This window comes from Sminthopsis crassicaudata, chromosome X (genome assembly GCF_048593235.1).
Source record: "Sminthopsis crassicaudata isolate SCR6 chromosome X, ASM4859323v1, whole genome shotgun sequence".
NCBI lineage: Eukaryota > Metazoa > Chordata > Mammalia > Dasyuromorphia > Dasyuridae > Sminthopsis > Sminthopsis crassicaudata.
In genome coordinates, this window is record NC_133623.1 from 10,648,159 (window position 1) to 10,669,554 (window position 21,396).

At 46.3% G+C, this 21,396-nt stretch overlaps 1 protein-coding gene across 2 annotated transcripts; it reads left to right on the forward strand.

Annotated features, from left to right (window-relative positions):
* The first annotated feature begins 1,366 nt into the window (after positions 1 to 1,366).
* LOC141548935 (glycine receptor subunit alpha-4) lies at positions 1,367 to 20,101 on the forward strand. 2 transcript variants are annotated; one of them, XM_074278256.1, is made up of 9 exons: positions 1,369 to 1,481; positions 1,886 to 1,953; positions 2,550 to 2,773; positions 3,295 to 3,377; positions 4,371 to 4,511; positions 8,529 to 8,743; positions 12,845 to 12,981; positions 13,411 to 13,417; positions 19,447 to 20,101. In XM_074278256.1, exons 1-9 carry the CDS (start codon positions 1,403 to 1,405, stop codon positions 19,735 to 19,737), a joined length of 1,245 nt encoding a protein of 414 aa, XP_074134357.1. In that variant the 5' UTR covers positions 1,369 to 1,402; the 3' UTR covers positions 19,738 to 20,101. The 2 variants fall into 2 exon arrangements, with proteins under 2 accessions (XP_074134358.1, XP_074134357.1); XM_074278257.1 differs by lacking the exon at positions 13,411 to 13,417 and having other exon boundaries at positions 1,367 to 1,481; positions 12,845 to 12,994.
* Positions 20,102 to 21,396: the final 1,295 nt, after the last annotated feature.

The following is a 21,396-nucleotide window of genomic DNA, read 5'->3' on the forward strand; positions in this document are numbered from 1 at the left end:
CCCAGATGCTTTAGATTCTGACTCCCAGGCCCCATCTGACTCTGCCATCTGGAAATGCCCTCATCCAAGAGGCCTAGGCCAAAGGTTCTGTTCAAGCCCAAACTGCTGGGGTTTAAAAAATTACCTAACAGGATACCCGATGGGGCTAGCAGCCCCTGGCAATTCTGCCTTTTCTCTGATTCTGACCTCTCAGTCTTTAGATGGAAACTGTCCAGGGGTTCTTTGGGAAGCCCCTGCCTTTAGGCTCAAAGAATGAGTTGGAAGGGATCAAAGAGGTCACCTCGTTTCCTTACCTCGGCTTCTGCCCAAGTCCTGAGGTCAAGACAACAAGGCACTCCATGCTCAGGAAGGAGTTCCACTCTGTTTAATTAGTGCAAAGTGTTCCTAGACAAGCAGCCTCTGAGCAGGCAGCTTCTTCCCATTCCCGCTCCTGATTCGGACCCCGAGCCAGCCCTTCAGATATTTAAAAGTAGCCACCATGCTTCCTCCAAATCTGCTCTAAGATAAATGTCCCCAAGCTCTTTAACATAACCTAATGTGACAGGGTCTCCAGAATACAGGATGCTGGACCCATGTCATGGGCAACTTTTGCTTACCAACATCCTTCCTTAAATAACAAAGTTAGAAGGAGGGGACAGTTTAAGGGGAAACAGTAACTCAGTCTGGGACACGTCCCAGTGACGTCTCCAACTCAACATCAGCATTTGGAGTCATGAGATCGGAACTCAGAAGAGAGATTAGGGCCGGATAGATGGATTTCGGAACCATCTGTGTAGAGATAATTGCACTCCTGGGAGTGCACATGAGCTCACTAAGGGAAACGATACAGAGGGAAGAGAAGAGGGCCTAGGACTGAGCCTTAGGGAACACCCACATGTGCAGGAAGGAGAAAGATAATCAACAGAGGAATGAGCACAAGAAGACACGGTTAGGCAGGCAGGAGAATCAGAAGAGATCTATACTCAGGAAACCAAAGGAGCGAGCACATCCAAGAGGCAGAGATGTTTAATAGCGTCCAAATTTGCAGAAAGGCCAAAGAGGTGGGCTGGTGCTGTTGTGTAATTCGGGGTTGTGGACCACCTTGGGGAGAACAGTTGTAGGAAAGAGACGGTCAGAAGCTAAGTTCTGAGAAATTGAGCCAATGGGCAAGGAAAATGTAGAAGCATGTTGTTATGAGTGAAGTAGGCCTTTTCTTTGCACAATCCCAAAGCATTTCCAAGTGAGATTCTACTCTCTCTAGATTGCAAGCTGAAGTACATCAGCCATTCACGAGGGGGAAGGCTGAGTAGAAGGAAGGGGATGGGGGAAGAAGTATTTAGCCACCGATTTGCAACCTCCCCTCACTAGGTTGGCTTCGGGGAAAGAGGAAGTTAAATCTGCCTCCAAGAACATTCCTCAGCCCATGTCACCCTCTGATTTTCTGGACAAGCTCATGGGACGAACTTCCGGATACGATGCTAGGATTCGGCCCAATTTTAAAGGTAATTTGCCTTTGGTTCTTACAGGAAGCCTGGGGACACACTAGCACCCGACCTGTACCTCTGTTTTCTAGCAACATTAAAGGGAATGATGGGAAAGGTAGTATAACTGGGCTCCTCTATCTATCCTTGCTCTTACATGCTCAATGCTGCCCTCAGTTCCCTCTGGACTCAACCAATTATTTCCATCTTCCCCAATCCTTTCTAATCCCCATCACTGCCCCTAGCCCTCGCTTGCTTCCCTCGCTTGCTTCCCTCGCTTGGCTCCCTATATGCTTTTGGGAGAAGGCCAAAGAGGGTAAAGAAGAAGAGTAAAGGAAACAGGAGAAAGAGGGAGAAGAAGCTCATTGGCTGGCTCCACTGTCCCTTAAAGGATTCAGTAATGACACTGTGGTTGGTATCCTCAGGGCCGCCTGTGAATGTGACTTGCAACATCTTCATCAACAGCTTCAGTTCCGTCACAGAAACCACAATGGTAAGTAAGAGCCCCAAGTGCCAGGACTCCCCATCCTTCAACTCCCAATCCCCCAACACTGCAAGGGATACCCCAACCCACTCACTGGATTTCTCCTTCCTACTGTGATACCAAGGCAAAAAGTACTTTCCACCACCATAGACTCTCAACTGAAAGCAGCCAGAACAATCATCCATTCTTTGCTGAAGACAGGGACCCCCCCCCTTTAAATGTCAAGTCTTTCTTCTTTCTCTGACTTCATGGCCAGGAGCACAGGCCCTTTTTAATAAGACTGGCCTGTGGATTCACCAAATTGAAACCTTACTATTCAAATCCTCAATGTCCAAAGGTCCTATGGCAGGAGGTAGACATTATAGAGCCTCACATGTCTAAGCAGCAGGGGCCAGAGATTCAGTGGGGCCAGCTCGGCTCAGGCCAGCTTTCTTCTCCAGTGGAAAAGTTCCACTTTCCTGATGCTCTGAGCACATTTCCACGTAAAGACTCCACTGTTCTTTAGAGGTATGAGGGTGCCTCAAGCCGAACCAGGAAGTCCATGTCAGGGTGTCCCAGCTGCATCTGATACGACTGCTTCTTCCCCTTCCTTTTCCCCCCCTAAGGATTACAGAGTGAATGTCTTCCTGCGGCAGCAGTGGAATGACCCCCGCCTAGCATATCTGGAATACCCAGACGATTCCCTGGACTTAGATCCTTCCATGCTGGACTCCATTTGGAAGCCAGACCTATTCTTTGCCAATGAGAAGGGTGCCAATTTCCACGAAGTGACCACTGACAACAAGTTGCTTCGGATCTTCAAGAACGGAAGTGTGCTCTACAGCATCAGGTGTGGGCCAGGGTAGAAAAGGGAGCCCCTGGGGAAAGAGGGAATTATGGACCAGGAGGAAAATGAAAGCTCAGCCATTCCTTTTTGTGTGTATCTGGAGTTGGTCAGTTGAGGCTGTTGGCTTGAAGCTGGGTGGGGAATATGGTGTGACGATGGTTGTACCAACATCGCTGTTACTCCTCATTTGTCAGAGTGACATACATAAGCCAAAGGCAAGACGGTCTACCAGGGAGGCAGAAGGTGAAATGATCATTGCTTTTCTCTCCCTGAACTGATAAAGTGGGTAAAGTGCTAGACCCAGAGTCAGGAAAAATCTGTGTTCAGATCTGGCCTCTGACATTTCCTAGTCATGTGACTATTAGTCAGCCTCAATTTCCTCATCTGTAAAATAAGAATCATAGCTGTAGCATTTACTTTGCAAAGTTGTCATTAGACTCAAGTGATACAATAGATCATAGAGCCCTTTACAGACTTGAAATCGCTCTGTCAATATTCATAATTACTCTGTCTGGTTCTATCAGGCTAACTCTTGTCCTGTCCTGCCCGATGGACCTCAAAAATTTCCCCATGGACATCCAGACGTGCACAATGCAGCTGGAAAGCTGTGAGTACTGTGGACTAAAGAGGTACAATTAGGAGGGTGGCCCTAATTATCTCCCCATCAGCCTGCTGTGGGCTCAAAATTCCACCATAGGCCACTCTTAAGATTAAGGTACCAGAGCCCTTTGCAAATATAAATGTAGTCTTCTGAGAAAGAAACTTAGGAAGACCTGAATAAACATTCCCCCACTGAACTGTGACCTCAAGAAGGGAGGCCAAAGTCTAGCGCCTAGGGTTCCGACCAGTCCTGCTGGGGTGTGGTAGTAGGGGAGCTCACTAAAAGGGCAAGGGGAATAGGCAAACCCCAACTCCACTTACTTACAACTGTCTGCCTTGTACCTCTGATGTTACTAGGTATGACCTCAAGGTCAAATCTGTCCCATTTCGATCACATGTCTAGGATCCAAAGCACTGCCAATATGTGAGCTGCCTGTCTGTGCTCACTGTACCCATGTGCCTCTGGAAGCACAAAGGTCTTATGCCCATATACCCAATGTGGCGAGGCTTTCCGTACCGTGTGGTCACACACTGGCTATTCCCATGGCTAAATGTGCCAGGCTGCACATCCGGGCCTTGTTTTGGGTAAACTGGATCCTGAGGGTGCTGGACTTTGGGAAATCCTAGCTTGGGAGCTGATCCTACAGAGTTTGCGTGTGCTACTTGCCACACATGCTCACTCAGCCAGGTCCAGATATCCAGGAGGCGCCCATCTGTTCTCTTTGACATCCTTTCAAAGACATAGCTACTATCGGGGCACCTCTCTAGGATGGAGGGGGCAAGGTGAAGAGCTGGATGTTGGTAGCTTTCTCCTCCAGGGGTCCTAGATGTCAGATGGGAGAGCTTCCCCTGAAAAGCCTGGCTCAATGAGCGAGAAATGCTTTGTGCTCATGCCTTGTACAGTGTCAGCCAGGGCAGCATCTTCAATGGCCACCTCCACCACGTGCATGCACACACACACACTGTGAGACCCTGATCTTCTTTGTCTCTTCTCTTTCAGTTGGTTATACTATGAATGACCTTGTGTTTGAGTGGCTGGAAGATGCCCCAGCTGTGCAAGTGGCTGAAGGACTGACTCTGCCCCAGTTCATCCTGCGGGATGAAAAGGATCTCGGCTACTGCACCAAGTATTACAACACAGGTAAAGCCCGAAACTCTTCATTAGCTCTGAACCATAGGCCTGGGCTTGCTCACTGGGGCCCATAATGGCCTCCACGGCTCCAGGACAAACTGACCTTTGGAGCTGAGCTGCAGAGACTAGTCCACCTTGTTCTGGGGATCAATAGAATGGGAGGGATACAGGTGATGGATATGTCAGTGACTTAGAGTCAGTCTTTGTGTTACACTGAAGGCAAGGGACGAGTTCTTTCCAGCAGAAGTGAAGGTTGGGAATGTGGCCTCCCCATCGCTGCCAATTGTCTCCTCCTGATGATTCCTCAACTGAGCCCTAAGGTGTAAATCCCAGAGCTGGAATAAAAAAGCACCTCCAACCAGGCAGAGAAGAGTTTCGAGAGGGAAAACGGAAAAGAGAGAGGTCCCAAATTCAGGGAAGAACACAGTGATTCATTGTAGAAGGCTCTCCTTTCCATGAGTCCAACATAAAAATAAGGCAAGGAAAACCTGGAAGAATCTGGGATCAAAAATATCGAGAGCTAAAGGGATGAATGGCCAGAGCCCAAGAAAAGAAGTCTCCATTCCAGAGAAGAGATGGGATTGGCAAGTGCATCTGGCACTGCCCGGGAACAGGAGAGTCCTGGCCACATCTCTGCCAGAGCTGAAGAACAAACAGTGATCTCCCACCTCCTTGTCCATTCAGCCAGCCGTATTTTCCCCCTGGGAGCTGCTCTGCAAACTGCCACACAATCAAATTAAGTCAATTTTCAAAGCAAAGAAAAACTAACAACCAAGGGAATGCGTGAGGTTCCTATGCTATGAGATTTGCATCCCACTGAGCCAGCTAGTGCTGAGCATAGCCAGCTCTCACTGGGTGCCCTTCCTCATACGGGCAAATAGGACTGGGAAGCTCCAAGCTCCACAGAGATGCCAGGTTTCCCCCTGCATCTGGTACTGGAACGGCACTGTCTTTAATGGCCTGGCTTCTTTAGTGCCCCCTAGGGTAACTGGCATCGCCTCAGGGAGTAGGCAGCCAACGAGCATTTATTAAGACGTTACCATGTGAGATGTGGCATGTATTGGAATTTTGGCTGGATTTATTTCATTCCAGTTTGATTTATTTTAATTGTTAAAATTTAAGTTTGTCGAGCAGTAGGCATTCCTCATTTAATTGATGATATATTTCAGTTTAGTCAAGGAAGGTTATTATATCTGGATGTAAATAGAGATTTGGTGTCAAAGAAGAAGAAAGAAGAGGAGGAGGAGAAGAAGGAGAAGGAGGAGAAAGAAGAAGTAAGTTACTATATGCCAGGTGCTGGGCTAAGCTCTGGAAATACAAAGAAAGGCAAAAACAAGGTTCCTGTCTTCAAAGAGCCCATAGTCTAATGGGAAAGACAAGTGGCAAAAAGCTGCACACAAACAAGATATATCCAATATAAATGAGGGGTCATCTGAGAAGGAAAGGTTCTAGAAAGAGTGCAGGAAGCCAAGAGGCAGAGGTGAGAAGGGAGAATGTTCCAGATGGGGGGACAGCTTCCAAAGAGGCATGAAGACTGCAGATGCAGTGATGGAGGCTTCAGATGCAGGGATGGAGGCTGGAGATGCAGGGATGGGAGTAGAGAGCAGCAAGGAGGGGTTAGGAGATCAAAGCATGTGGAGGAGAAGAAAGTGTCAGAAGACTGGAAAGATAGGAAGGGTTTGGGTTGGAAAGGGCTTTCAAAGTCAAACAGGATTTTCTATTTGATCCTGGAAGACGGAGAGAACCAGCGGACGGGGTTAAGTGGGACGGGGACGAGAGGGGCGATGATCAGACTTATGCTTGGATTTCTTTCACTCTGGCAGTTACGTGGAGGAAGGATTTGAGTGGGAAGAGATTTGAGACAGGGAAACTAGTTGGGCGGTTATTGCGATACTCCAGGCATGAGATGCAGATGGCAGATCTGACAACAGGTCGGATAGTGGCGTAAATGAAGATGAAGAGTCAGGATGACACTGAGGTTGTGAGCATGGGTGACTGGGAGAATGGCATAATAGACTAATATAGAGAGCCATGAGGAGCAATCGGGAAGTGGAGGAGAGGGGAAGATTGAAGAGAAAGATGATGAGATCTATCTTGGACAAATTGATTTTGAGATGTCCAAGGAGAAGCTGGTGACGTGAGATAGGAGGATAGGAAAGAGATTAAGACTGGATTTTGAGATAGGGACATCACTGCAGAGAGATGACAATGGCATCCACATGGGCTGATGCGATTACCAACTGCTTAGTGTAGAGGGGGAAAAAAAAGAGGGCCCAGGACAAAGCCTCATAGGAGCCTCACCATTGGTTGGCATGACTAAGATGAATATTCAGCAAAGAGACTGAAGGATGGTTAGACTGGGAGGAGAAGAGGAGGGGACAGTGTCAAAAAAAAAAAAAAACCTAGCAGGAAAGCAGAGAGCATTCGGGAGGAAAGGCTGATTGTCAGTGTCAAAGGCTGAAGAGATACATGAACTGATGCTAATTGAAGTGGGTAGGACCAAGACAACCAAGCCACAACAAGATTATGTGATGATCAACTCTGATGGGCGTGACTCTTGCCAACAATGAGGAGATTCAGGCCAGTTCTAATAGTCTTGTGATGGAGCGAGAACTGTGGGAACTGAGTGTGGATCACAACATTTTCACTTTTTTGTTGATATTTGGTTGCTTTTTATTTTTTCTCATTTTTTTCCTTTTTGATCTGATTTTTCTTATGCAGCATGATAACTACATTGGATTGCTTGCCATCTGGGGTGGGGGGAAGGAAGGGAGAAAAATTTGGAAGACAAGGTTTTGCAAGGGTGAATGTTGAAAACTCTTTGCATGTATTTGGAAAACAAAAAGTTATTATTTTTTAAAAAGGCTAAAGAGAGGTCAAGAAGGATGAAACTTCATTAGATTTGGCGACTAATAAATCATTGGTAACTTTATAAAGAGAATATCAACTGAAAAATGAGGTCAGAAGGTGGATTGTAGAGGGTTTAGAAGATAGGGAGGGGAGTCAAAGTAGATGTAGCAACTATAGATGGCTTTCTTTTTACAGGAATTAAGCTGAGAAGGAGAAGAGAAACACAAAATAGGAGCTAGGGAGGATGGTCGGGTCAAATGAGGATTTTTTAAGAATGGAAGAGAAATCGACACATTTGTAGGCATCAGAGAAGGATTCAATAAATGGAGAGAGATTCAGAATGAAAGAGAAAGAGTGATGGTAGGGGGGATCTGCTACAAAAGAGAGGAGGGCATTGGATGAAGAATTTGCCTTGATATGGAAAAGGGCCACCTCTTCATAAGAGACAAGGATGGTGAAGGAATAGTGAAGAAAGATGCTGGGTAATACAGAATGACGAGAAAGGGGAAAGAGAGCGTTCTCATAAGACGTCTTAGGGAAGTACGAAGAAAGGTTTTTTTGCTGAGAGGATGAGAAGAGTGATAGGAGGGATCCGAGAAAGGACAAAAAGGTTTGGAAAACTACTATGGTCAGCGGGGCAGCAAGTCAAATACAGAAGAAGTGGCTTTCGGCAATGAGGGCCCAATTGAGATCATGTAACATAAATTTGTAACGGACCCAATCAGCGTAGCTTATTACTGTCTCTGTCTCCTTTCAGCAGCAACTCTCTAAGAGGTGGCACAAAAGACTCCACTAGTCCTGAAATGGCATTTAGTAAGTGCTTAGTATGTGCCAGGCCCTGACTTCTTGGAGGATTCCAGGGCCCCCCTGTGAGGATGTGTATGTAGTGAGATTGAGGCAGAAGATACAAAATTGTGAAAGTCTCAGTCATACGTGGCATTTAGCTACTAATATTCCAATATCAGCCATGGATGTAAGCACTGACCCGTAGGCCTAGGACCTAAATTAGCTCAGTGTGGCCACTCTTCCTTGATCTATTTGTAAGCCACAGTAGGGAGACAGAGATAGTGTGGGAGTTACCAAGTTGAGTCTGAACCAAAGAGACACAAGGCTACTGCCAGTCAGCTGTGGGCCAGAGGGGGCATGTGGGGCTAATCATCTCTTTTTTTTTGGCAGGAAAATTTACCTGTATAGAGGTGAAGTTCCACTTGGAGCGCCAGATGGGCTACTACCTGATCCAAATGTACATCCCTAGTCTGCTCATCGTCATCCTGTCCTGGGTCTCTTTCTGGATCAACATGGATGCCGCCCCTGCCCGGGTGGGCTTAGGTATCACAACGGTATTGACGATGACGACTCAGAGTTCAGGCTCCCGAGCTTCTTTACCTAAGGTGAAGGAACACATTGGAACGTAGTTTTTACACAGGATAAAAAAAAAAAAAAGATTCCAATTATTGCAACAGGCTTTGGAATCACCTTTAATTAATCTCTCAGTCCCATTTCTCTGAGTCAAACCATATTCCAAATGGATTGTCCAAATCCTAAGGTTCTGCTGGAATGTTATGGTCATAAATTTTGCTTGAAGGAAGGGCTTGGAACGCTTTTTGGCACCCAACGTTTATTCTCACACGGCTTGTTGAAATGAGATTTATGTTTATGGTTAGAAAGACCAAGCAGAAATCTGGTGGCTTGATCAGGTAGCTTATTCTTGCACCTGTGTATTAATACAAGACCTGGGCTCTTCCTAGTCCCTGGCTTTGCAAAGTTCAGAGAGGAATTATCAGGGAGGTTGAAAAGGGAAGGCAAGGAGAAGTGAGGGAATCCACAGGGACCTCAGTCAGTGACATTCTTTGATGATCATAGAAACTTAGTCCATGGAAATGTTCCCTTGATTAATATAGGTAGAAAGAGCTCTAATATTTGAAAAAAAAAAAAAAAAGTACGGACCTACTCTCTGGGCCTAACACTGTGAAGTATATGCCCTGGTGATTTTGCAAAATAAATAAACAAAAGGTCTTAGATAGAGGCAGTAAAAGGACAGAAACATTTACAGGCCTTTCTGAACAGCTTCAAACTGAGTCTTACAGAGCCCCAAATTAAAGAAATGGGAAAGGGCGTAGAGAGAAGACAGATGTCAGCTGGACCCGGTCGGTTAAGCTGGAGGTGAAAGGAGTGACATAGCTGTTGGTGCTGCTGGGACAAACAAGCCGCTATTCAGACATCCGTAGCCTGCCTACTCATCCAGTCAGTTTTCTGGATGGAAAAGCATAGTAACAATATAGCATAGTCATTAGGGAAATCGGGGGCAGAGATTGTGGATGGGGGAAAGAGGCTAGGTTATTCTAGGAAGAAATCAGACATGGAGAACACACTGTTCCCTTCTGTGTTTCTTGGGTTGTTTCACTGTTGAGATTGAAAGAGTGAACTAAGGAAAAGTGCCGCAGTTTCTACCTCAGGCTTGCCAGAAGAACTCCCTTTTCCGGTCTCCTCCTGTGAACATACACAATCCATCTGCTCTCAGAAACCACTTACTTTGTTTTCTCATTTGGAAGGAAATGGCTTTTTCTTCTCCTATTTCATTTTTGCAGCATCTGGCATTTCTTGGTCAGATTCTAATGGCTTTTCGTTGGCTCTGCTGGCCACAAAGAAAGCCGCAAATGTGTACCCTAACCCAAAAGAGTAAGGAGCCCCTCAGAGCCTTTTCTTCAGGTCATTCCTTATGAGTGACTATTTCCACTCCCCTAGGACCAAAGAAAGCATCTTGCCATCCATGCCCAGGTCCTGATGTGGCTTGGGAAGGACAGGGCCATGACCTCTCCCTAGGGACTTTTGTTTTGAAGGAAAGGATTTGGGAAGAAGATAGAGGAAAATGTGAAAGCTGCTTTAATGTGAGGGAATCCCAGTGTCCTCCTTAAGGAAACGGAGAGGGAATTTGCTCCTGGGATTCTTCCAATCACAGTCACTGGTGAGAATATCAGAAATCCTGGGATGTACCTCCTCCCCTCACCCTCAGAGTCAGAGAGCTGAAACAGGGGATTGAGTCAATGAAAGACAGGGGCAGGTAGCCTAGTATTTAGCTGATGATACCTCCGTCATCATTCTGGCTCTGAGAATCAGGAAGTTTTATCTGTAAATGGACAGGGATGTAAATATAGAGGAGAAGGACGCCCCCCCCCCCCCCCCAGCCAACGGCACAGAGAGAAGCAGATGTTCTTGAGTGTGCAACAAAAGAAACGAAGAAACCAGGGCTGGGAGAAGACAAAATACAAAAGGAGGACAGTGCATCAGAAGTACAGAGGAACCAGGGTACTGGGTATCGGTAACCCTAGATCTGGGCTGAGCACAAGAGTGTATGCAGCGCCTTTCTTTCCAAGACTTCCCGGCACTTCCCAGATCTTGCCCAACACTAGCTCATTATTTAATCTCCATCAGCATTGACTGAGGCCTCAGAGCAGTGCATGGCACTAGGATTAACTGCTAGTGACATCAGACAACATTGTTACCTTTTAATAGATGGAAAAGTAGAGAGAAAGTGAGATGTTAGGCTCAATTTTCAAATGGGATCTTGAGTTTTGTGCTTTAGCTTCGTTGACTAGAATGTATAATAAGTCAGGTGAAGGGATGGGACATAAGTCCAGAAAGGCAGGATAAAGCCCAACTATGAAAGGGTTTAGGCACCAGACTAAAGAGTTTCTATTTGATCCCAGAGGCCAAAGGGAGCCACTGAAAATTCTTGATAAAGGGAGTGATATAGTAAGATCTGTGCTTTACGAAGGTTGTTTATTTTGTTTCCCAGAATAGTTGGGACTCTGCCTAAAGGAATTTCAGGTTATTAAAGGCTGGAGAAACCACACAGTAGGACCAAGGTTGGCAACAGGCAGGATGGTGCCATAGAAAGAAGAACAGCTCTGGACTCAAAGGTTGTGGTTCTTCAGTTACTTCAGTCGTGTCTGATTCCCGTCATCCTGTTTAGGGTTTTCTCGGCAGAGATGCTAAAGTGTTTTGCCATTTCCCTCTCCAAATCATTTTACAGATGAGGAAAAGGAGGCACACGGGGTGAAGGGGCTCACCCTGGGTCATACAGCCTGCTCTAGATCTAGTGTTCTATCTACTGCACCACCCAGTTACCCCAAACCGAGATATTTTTTTCCTCTTAGAGAACTTCTAATGATAAAGATGAAGTGTCAGATGCTAGAAATACTGGTGGGTTTCACTGAAATTCATAGAAATCATTATTGCCTATCTGTACTCCAAAGAAGAGCTTGGAGTGAATGAGCCCCGGATAACTAGCTAATTCAATTCAATGAGGCACATTTCTAATGCACCTACTATGTGCCAGATACCATACTAGACTCTGGAAATACAAAACCAAATTGAAAAATAATCCCTGTCTTTGAAGAACTTGCATTCTATGGAGGGGGGAGAGGGATTGAGCAGGGGTACAGATAAATAAATAAAACACAAAATTGATGCAAATAGCTTGCAGTGGAAAGGAAAGGCACTAACATTTGGGAGAAGTGATCAGAGAAGACCTCTTGTAGGAATTAACTTCAGCTGAGTCTTGAAAGGAGTTAGGGGTGAAAGAAAGGAGTGAGTACAAAAGTATAGATGTATTGGGGGATGGGGGTGGAAATGTCACCTATGGGTAATATCAGGTGACCAAGTTTGGTTGGAATATAAAATTTGGGAGAGGGAGTTATACGTAATCAGTTTGGAAACATAGGGTTTTTTTTAAAAAAAAAATGCTAAATGGAGCATTGCATCCTAGAAGTAATAGGGAGCCACTGAAACTTCTTGAGGGACAGAGAGATATGATTAGCCGCAATTTCTCATGGAGGAAAACGATGAGGAATGGAGCCTGACTAGGGAAAAAGCTAGCATGTTACCTTCCACACAGCAAGTGCCTAATAATTATTGAAAGGGGAAAGGAAAGAGAAGGAGGTAGATAGGGAGGAAGAAGTGAAAGAGAAAATTAGAGAAAAATCAAGTGAAGTGGTCAATTAAGAGACAGATTAAACTAGATAATCTCCAGGTCCTTTCCAAGCTCAATGCTCTATGATTCTGCAAGCTTTGTGATGGGGTAGAAACATAAGCCTGGGAAGTGGGATTCTTGTCCTGCTTGAAAGCAGCTATGTGGCCTGAAGTAAGCCATTCCCTTTGGTGCAGCTTGATACAAGAGAGATGACTTCCATGATTAGCTGTCCATTTCCTTATCTATAAGATGGGGGTCCCAATGTATCCCCAAAGAGCTGCTGTGGGACCAGATGAAAGCACGGATATTCAGTGCTTTGAAAAGTAGAAAGCATTATGATGATGAAAGCAATAGGAACAAAGGGAAATAGAAGGAAGAGACATGGACAAACCTCTGGGCAGCCATATGTGTCTTTCCAATCTCCAACTAGAGAGCCAGAGGATAGCTCAGGGGCGGGGACAGGTGAAGGAGGGGAGGGGACCACAGGGAATCCCAATGGATGCCTCAGTTGGTGTTGCAGGTGTCCTACGTGAAGGCGATTGATATCTGGATGGCAGTCTGTCTGCTGTTTGTATTTGCTGCCCTGCTGGAGTACGCCGCTGTAAACTTTGTCTCCCGCCAACATAAGGAGTTCATACGCCTTCGAAGGAGGCAGAAGCGCCAGCGTATGGTGAGTATTTCCATTTGCAAGTCAGCATGCCCTCCTCCTCTAGCTCTGTCCTCTTCTTGTGACTTATTTCCTCCAGTTTCTGATACTTTCTCATCCACACTAGGGTCCCAGAGATTAGTTGGGGGGGGGGGTTTCTCACTGGAAAGAACCGGTCATTTTAGCATCAGCTCTCTCTGGCATTGATCAAGAGAGACAACTTCCTCCCTCCTTTAATGTCTGGCAGACCCAGCAGTCGGACAGGATGCTCCTACCTTGTATTTGGCCAAACTGGTGACAGCCTCACATTCAAATGGCCTATTAACCTGGGGCTACAAGCAGTGATGTTTACTGGAAAGAACACAGAGGGGAAATCGTGAGATTTCTGATCTGGGCCCAACCTCAACCTAATAGTGGATGACTATGTGATCCTGGACAAGTCACCATGTCTCTAACTTTTCTTTTATCACTACAATGCTTTTCAAGGTTGATGGGAGGATTGAACTATAAAATGTAATATAAAACTTATAAGGTTTTCTTGCTAGTTTGTCATGCTGCCCCCATGTGATTGTGCAGCTTATGGTCGTTCACTCCCCCCACTCCCCCGATCCGCTGGGGTGCCCCTGGTTGCTGTAGGCAATAGCTACTGGCAATTCAAGGGCCAAAAAAGCATGTTTCGAGGTGAAATGTTGCTGAAGGGAGTCTATGGTCCCCTTGGGTCTAAACTCTGCCAACTTGCCCTGCTCCAGATAAAAGCTTTTATTATGAACCCTAGAGGAGGAATAGGAACAGTTCGATTAGGAATATTTTCTGGCATTTCTGTTCTTTGTTCCCTTTTTTTCTCAAGGAGGAAAAAAAAAGTTTCCACCTGGGAGAACCAGGAGATGGACTGTGTTGTCATGACAACGGAGATGGCCTCTCTCCATCCCCTCTCTGGAAAGAGGCACTTGTGATCACCTGACAATCCAGTCCCCCTTTTCCCCCCTCCCTGCCCCAGAGCCAGGGTGTTGGGGAGGGAAAGGATTGTGTTGTCATGACAACAGAGTTGGTCTCTCTCCTCTACTTTTAGAGAACAGAGTGTGGTCATGTTGTTATGACAACAGATGTGTTCCTGAGACACTCTTCTGGGAAGGAAGTGCAAAATGATGAACAAAAGAAAGAACCCTAGTTGTTTTGTGCTATGGGCTGATTGCCTGGTGCAGAGGGCCAAAGAGATTTGATCTGTTCAGAACCAGTAGCCTGCTAAGAGCCACTTAACTAGGCTAAGAGCTCACAGCTTCTCTCTCCGCCTGATCTAGAGGCCTAACAATCTGAGATAACAAAGCCAGAGATGATCCCTGGAGTTCAAGTGGCCAGTTAAGGATTCCAGTCTCTGGCGCTAATCTCTGAGGACAAAGGAGGCTTAGCCTGTGCCAAATTCCTTCCCCTCCGGCCCCAAATTCCTTCCTCCCTCTCAATTCCTTGCTGAGTCTGCTCTGGCCTCTGCTAGGCCCAAGGAGCTCAAACACTGAAACTCAAGTTCCTAATGGCTGACCCTGATTTGGGATTCACAGAAGACAATCCCCTGTCTCTTAGCCTTCCTCTTGGACCACTGCATAGTGCTCATTGTCTCTTTCCTCCATTATCAGAGCCCTGGGTGGGGTGGCCTCTAGTGGTCCATTTTGGCATCTCCCCATAATTCACTATAGCTACAAGGTTATGAATCCACCTCCTCATTTTTCAGAGAAGGAAACTGAGGCCCAGAGAAGGGAAGGGGCTTGATCAAGGTCACACAAACAGTAACACATCTATGATTGGAAACCAGGTCCTGACTCCAAATCCATTGTCAGCTGGAATTTGAAACCGGGTTTTCCTGACTCCAAGTGAATCAATCAAAGGACATTACTTGCTCATTAGGTCGAGGAGCAGGCCTAATGCACTCTGGGATACACAAACAAAAAAATTAAATTGTCTGTGAGCCTCCTCAAGGAGCTGGGGATGATGGAAAAGAATCAGCATTTATTAAGCACCTACTATGTGCCAGGGACACTTTACAAATATTATCTCATTTGATCCTTACGACCCTGAGGGGGTTGCATTTTATAGTGAGGAAATTGAGGCACACAAAGGTGAAATGACTTGCTTAGGATCACAAAGCTAGAAAGTGAGAACACTTTTGAATTCAGGTCTACCTGACTTCAAGCACTCTGTGCACTATGGCGCCACCTAGCTGCTGCTGCATTCTAAGCACCAAGCTCTTTCTAGCACGTCCTATTTCCTTCCCCAATTTTCAATTCCAGGTAAGTTAACCCCCAACTTTTAGACCTTCCCATGCCAAGCTCTGCTCCTGTAGGAAGACCTAGAGTGGGCGGCAGCAGCCCTCCCTTATGCTTTCATCTCTCTCATTGAAGCCATTTTTCCCATAAAATGAGAAGCATCTGGCAGAGCACCGTGCCACTCCCCTGTCCTGTTTTCGTTTGCTCCCCAACTGTTGGAACGAAATGGGGATGAGCACTGAGTGAGCAAACTAGCCTGGAGTGCCTTTGGTACAGATGAGCCTGCACACCATGACATGGCTCCCCTCTGAAGCGCCAACTCCAGGCTCAGGCAAGGCGCTATCAACTCCTTTCTGCCCTCTCCTTTTTTGGTGTGCATCTCCAACTATTCCCACTGCCAGGTACCTTGGGTTGCCCTTCCCAACAAATGTCCCCGATAAGGGCATGCCATTTGTCCCACTGAGCAGAGAGAGAGAAGGAGAGAGAAACAGGACATAGAGAAGGAGAGAGAACAAGAGAGAAGAGAGAGAGGGGGCAGAGAGGGAGGGAGGGAGAGAGAAGAAGAAGAAGAAGCAAAGAGAAGGAGAGAAAGAAAAATAGAAAGGAGAGAGAGGAGAAAGATAGAGAAGTAGATAGAATAAGAGAGGAGGAGAGAGAAACAGAAAGAAAGAGAAGGAGAGGGAGAGAAGGAGAGTCAAGGAGACAGAAATAAAGAACAAAAGAGGAAATAGAAAGAAGGAAAAACAGAGAGAGAAGGAGAGACTGAAAGACAGAGGGGAGACAGAGAGAAGGAGAAAGCAAAAGAGAAAGAAGGAGAAAAAGAAGATAGAGAAGACAGAAGGAGAGAGAGAAGGAAATAGAAAGAGAAGAGAGAGAAAGAGCAAAAGAAGAGAAGAAAGGAGAGAAAGAAAGAGAAGGAAATAGAAAAAGAAAAGGAGAGAGTGAGGAGAAAGAGAAACAGAGAGAAAGTGGAGAGAGAGAAGAAAGAGTGAGGAGAAAGAGAAGATAGGAGAGAGAAATAGGGAAAAGAGAGAGGACAGAGAGAAGGAAATAAAGAAAAGGAAAGTGAGGAGAAACAGAGAAACAGAGAAAGAGGACAGAGAGACCAGAAAGACAGAGAGGAGAGAGAAATATATAGAGAAAGAAGAGAGAGAAAAACAGAAAGAGAGAGGAGAGAAGAGAGAGAGGAGAAAGAGAAGTAGAGAGAGAAAGAGAGAGAAAAAGAGATAGAAAGAAAGAGGAGATAGAGTGAAAGAAAAAGAGAGTAGAGACAGAAAGAGAGAGGAGACAGAAAGAGACACAGTGAGACAGAAACAGATTCAGAAATGAGAGGAGAGAGGAAGAGAGAGAGGGAGGGAGGGAGGGAGGGAGAGAGAGAGAGGGGGGGGGAGACAGAAAGAGAAGAGAGAGAAGGAAAGCAGAAGGAGATAAAGACAGGAAAGAGAAAAAGAGAAAACAAAGTAGGGAGAGAGAGAGAGAAAGGAGAGACAGAGAAGAGAGGAGAGAGAGAAAAAGAGGAGAGAAAAGGAGATAGAGAGAAAGAGGAGAGAGAGAGAAAGCAAAAAAGGGGAGCATATTCACTTTTTCTCTTTTCCTCCTTCCTCCTTGACATATAGCCACCAGATCTGGAACTTTGGATCAGCTTCTCAGGCCTCATTCTGTCTCCCACCTCCAAGGGTACAAGGGCAAGGGGGACCAGACTGCCATGGGCACATTCTGGGATCCATTCCCAGGCTCACCTGCAAGAACACAAGAGGAAATAATCAACTTTAAAGAAATAACTCAAGCCCAGACCAGGAACACCGAGCTGGGCTTTTTCTCCTTCAGGCCCATTCTGGGGCTCTTGCAGGGCGTGAATGAAGGGACCAGTCCTGAATCTCTTACTTCTTTCTTAACCTGCCTATGAATCTGAAGGGTTTCTGAACCTCAGTTTCCAAACCCCTAAAATGAGAATCAGCATGATCTTCATTGTAGGAATAATGTAAGGCTTTATTGGAGCAAGCTCTAAAGTGCTGGGAGGCCTTTGGAAGCAAAATGCTACAGAAATTCAGGCAGTCTGGTGTTCCTCAAGGGATTACCGTAGGAAACAAAAATATCTCCCTACCTTCCCCCTGGAGAACAGAGTCTGGGTATCACACAACAACTCAGTAATTATGCAGATACTTTCTAGATTCTCTTGAAGTAGGCTCTGGCCTGATCACGTCATACTCCCTTCCCCAAGAACTTTCAACAGCTCCCCGTTAACCCTGGAAGGAAACAGACTCCTCGGCCTGGCCTTTCAAACCCCTCCTCACGTGGCTCCGAGCTGATTCCATATAACTTCCCTTATTATACTCTACACTCCAGGCTAACCAGACCTCGTATGGGTCACTGAACTCAGCACATTTTTGCATGAGTATCTCTCTCCTTTGTTTTTAAACAGAGAAACCTGAATGTCATGTAACCTTTTCTGTATCCCCCAGGGTCATAGGATGGCAGATGACTAGCTGGAAGGGACCCTAGAACCCATCTAGTCCAAACTCCTTAATCGATAACATGAGGAAACTCAGACCCAGAGAAGGAAAGTGACTTGCCCAGTGTCAGAGAGAGAAAGTGACAGAAGCAGGATTTAATCCCAAAGTCAGTAAGTGATCTTTTCACTTCTCCATAGTGAACATCAACCATTGGACCAGCTTTATGTAATACAGATGACTGAGACACATAAGACTGTGCTCCCACTCTTCCCCTCCCAGACGTTTGGGCTTGACGAGTGCTTGTGTCAGCTTTTTGTAGTTTTTCTGCCTCAATCGATCAACCAACATGTATTTAGCATCTGCTATGTGCCCAATACTGTGCTAAGCTCACACTGGCAGTATACATTTCTTACTCCTTTCATCTACTCATTCATTTTGAGTTGAAATGGAGACCATCTGGTTCAAATACAGAGACACAGAGACACAGAGACACAGACACAGACACAGACACAGACACACACACACACACACACTCACATCCCTTTTACTGTTAGAAAACTGAGGCCCAGACAGGTTAAGTCATTTGCCCAATCTACTGGTTGTCCAAACATCCAGCATTTGAATTGAGTCTCTGACTCCCAGTTCACCATCACTGCCACTGCAGCATGCTTGCCTCTAGCAAGCAGCTCGAGAGTCTCACCCTGGGGTGCCCCCTCTCACAGCCACCCGATTTGCTGCTATTTCTACTCTGCCATGAGCCGGAAAGCAGACAATCAAACCTGGTACAAGTATCTGTTTGGCAACGAGAGTTATTGAGGCCTTGAGTGAGGGACTGAGTGTTTTCTACTTCAAGTGGAATGAATGAGCATAATGATAAGTGGAACGCTAAGTGCATGGACCCTGGGAACCTCCTTTTAGCTGCTGCCGTGGATCAGTTCAGCGCTCCCTGACAAATCTGCGGCAGGCTTCCAGAGCGTTAAGGTTACAGGAGAATTCTATTGTGGGGATTTTATCAATACCCAGGTCATGCGTCCATAATGACACGGGCATCCCAATGGCCAGGAGTCCAATCGTGTTAACAGGCTATGTATCGGGGAGGCTGGGACCCGTCCACAGGAATTAACTGGCATCCATCTGGAACTACCCAACCGGCCCCACTGAGTTCACCGGCTGACCATCTGGGAGTGTGCAAATCCCTTAGGTATGGGAGGCTCATGGGAACATACAGCAGCTAGAGAGGGGATGGTCTAACTTCACCTTATTCTACAGATGAAAAAAGTGCAGCCCACAATCAACACTCAGCAAATGTCTGAGGTAGGATTTGAACCCAAACCCAGGACCCCCATCCATGCTGCCTTCCCTTTGAGCTTTGGTTTTTCTGTAGAGAGAACCAGCAAGGCCCCAGATCAGGGAGAATTCTCCTTCCTTTCTGGGCTGGTAAGTCATCAAAACCAAGATCTCAAAAGCCTAAGTGACATCATCTGATAGGTCGCATTACTCTGCTTATCACAAATCAGAGCAATCTGGAGATTTCTTTTACTTTCAGACATCCTTCAAAGCTACCTGACACTCCCTACGTAGCTCTTGGCGAATACTGTGATGATGATTATTAATTTTGTGAGGGAAGAACCTGAGAACGGGAGTATAACCTAAGACTCTGCCTGTAACGGATAAATGTGTATGACCTGACCCGAAGAACAATGCGTACATCCTGGTCTCTGTCCCTAGTGTGATCTCAAACTCTGCTTTTTCTCACTTGCTCCTGCAGGAGGAAGAGGTCATCCGAGAGAGTCGATTCTATTTCCGGGGCTATGGCCTGGGCCACTGCCTGCAGGTCAGGGATGGAGGTCCCATGGAAGGCCCAGGTATTTACAGCACCTCACCCCCAGTCCCTCTCCTGAGGGAGGGGGAGACGGTACGGAAGCACTACGTGGACAGGGCCAAACGAATCGATACCATCTCCCGTGCAATCTTCCCTTTCACGTTCCTCATCTTCAATATATTTTACTGGGTTGTCTACAAAGTTCTGCGATCAGAGGACATCCACCAAGCACCATGATAAGAGCAGGGGACTCCTGAGGAAGCTTCCAGGAGGGGAGTGAGGCTGTCACCCTCCTCCGGTCTGCATCAGAATTTGGACAGTTCCTTGACCTCCCATCCAGTACCCAACTTCCAGCCTCCCAGTTACCTGGGTGTATGCTGCTGTTGCTGTTGCATGGTGACAAAAGTGGCTGTACTTCTAGAGAAGGCTTATCTATTCAAATCCAACCAAGCTCTGACCTCACTCATGCTGTCCTAAAGTTAGAGTCTGCCATTTTCCTGGGGCTTCTTTCTCTTCTAAAGACTCATCTTCCAACACTCCATTAAGGGGGTTACTCAGATCCCTGATGCTAAAAACTATAGGTTTGGTCATTTCATCCCAGTCTACCTTCACCCCAGCATGGCCTCATAGGGATGCTGTGCCCTCTTTTCTTATCACCTGAACATGGAGCATCCTACCCATTCGAAAGCATGGAAACTAACAGTGAGCCCATCCATATTTGCTGCCTTTCATGGCCAGACACACACACACACACACACACACACACACACACACACACACACACACACACACACACTCTCTCTCTCTCTCTCTCTCTCTCTCAAAGGAGCAGAGAGTCTCTGAGGCTATAAAAGGAAGGGAAGCTGACCATCCTTCCATGAACCATTCAGCACAGAGTATGACCGGAAAGCCTTGCATCAAACTAGGGGAATCAGCTGAGAGGTTTTCACAAACATTAGAGAACCCGATACTGGGCATGAATGGGGAGAGGGCCTTTAGACTTCTGGAAAAATCAGATCTTGACAACCCAGAGAGACCTCATCATTTAACACTCCTGAGGTCTCCTAGGCTTGGGAACCCTCGGCTGTTCCTGAAGGCCTTTATCCCTTAAGAACCCAGCACGGTGGTGATAGCTTTGGGTTGCCTAAAAAGCGATGCTGTTTTGAAAGGAACTGCTTGATCTTACACAGTGGCCCTCGGAACCTTGCCTAAGATACCAGGCCTGAACCACTGTGTGCCTGAAATCCTAGGAATTGTGGGAAACAGAGACTGTCCTTGGATAGTTTTGTGTTTGCTTTTTTCCTTCCAAACCCCAGACTCTTTGATATCCAGAATTCTCCTCCCTTGTGCCGACTTCACCAAAAGATGCACCTGGCCTCTTGGCTGCTGACTTCATCTCCTGCTGTTGGTGATGAGTTAAGACCTTGAGATCATGCACTCCTTTTGGCAATTAGTTCACAGCAACACTCCAACTCTGTCCTGGGCAGAGAGATGGCCAAGGCTCCCAAGCAGGAAGGGAATGCAATGATCGCTAAGCTGTGCCAACAGGATCGTGTCAACCTGCAGGAGTAGGAAGGAGCATTTGTGGATCCCCTGATCTAGTGGCCATGCTTCCTATTCTCTGCCTCCTAACACACATACACACACACACACACACACACACACACACACACACACACACACACGATGAAATATACAGGGATATATTTCTGCTGCCTTCCTATCAGCCCACATGGTAACATGGGTCCAGCATCTTGGAGTCTACAACACATGCAAAACTGTGAGCTGATTATCCTGGGAAGTGCTGAGATGCTGACTGGAAAAGGTGAGCTCGATAAATCTTCCTTGTCATTTTTTTTGGTGTAATCGATTGGGTTTTTTTGGAACACCACATAT

Coding starts and splice junctions, on each gene's coding strand:
- LOC141548935 (XM_074278257.1), top strand. CDS start 1,403: ATGTCACCCTCTGATTTTCTGGACAAGCTCATGGGACGAACTTCCGGA. Junction 4,512..8,528: donor CACCAAGTATTACAACACAG/GTAAAGCCCGAA, acceptor TTTTTTTGGCAG/GAAAATTTACCTGTATAGAG. Junction 8,744..12,844: donor CCCGAGCTTCTTTACCTAAG/GTGAAGGAACAC, acceptor TTGGTGTTGCAG/GTGTCCTACGTGAAGGCGAT.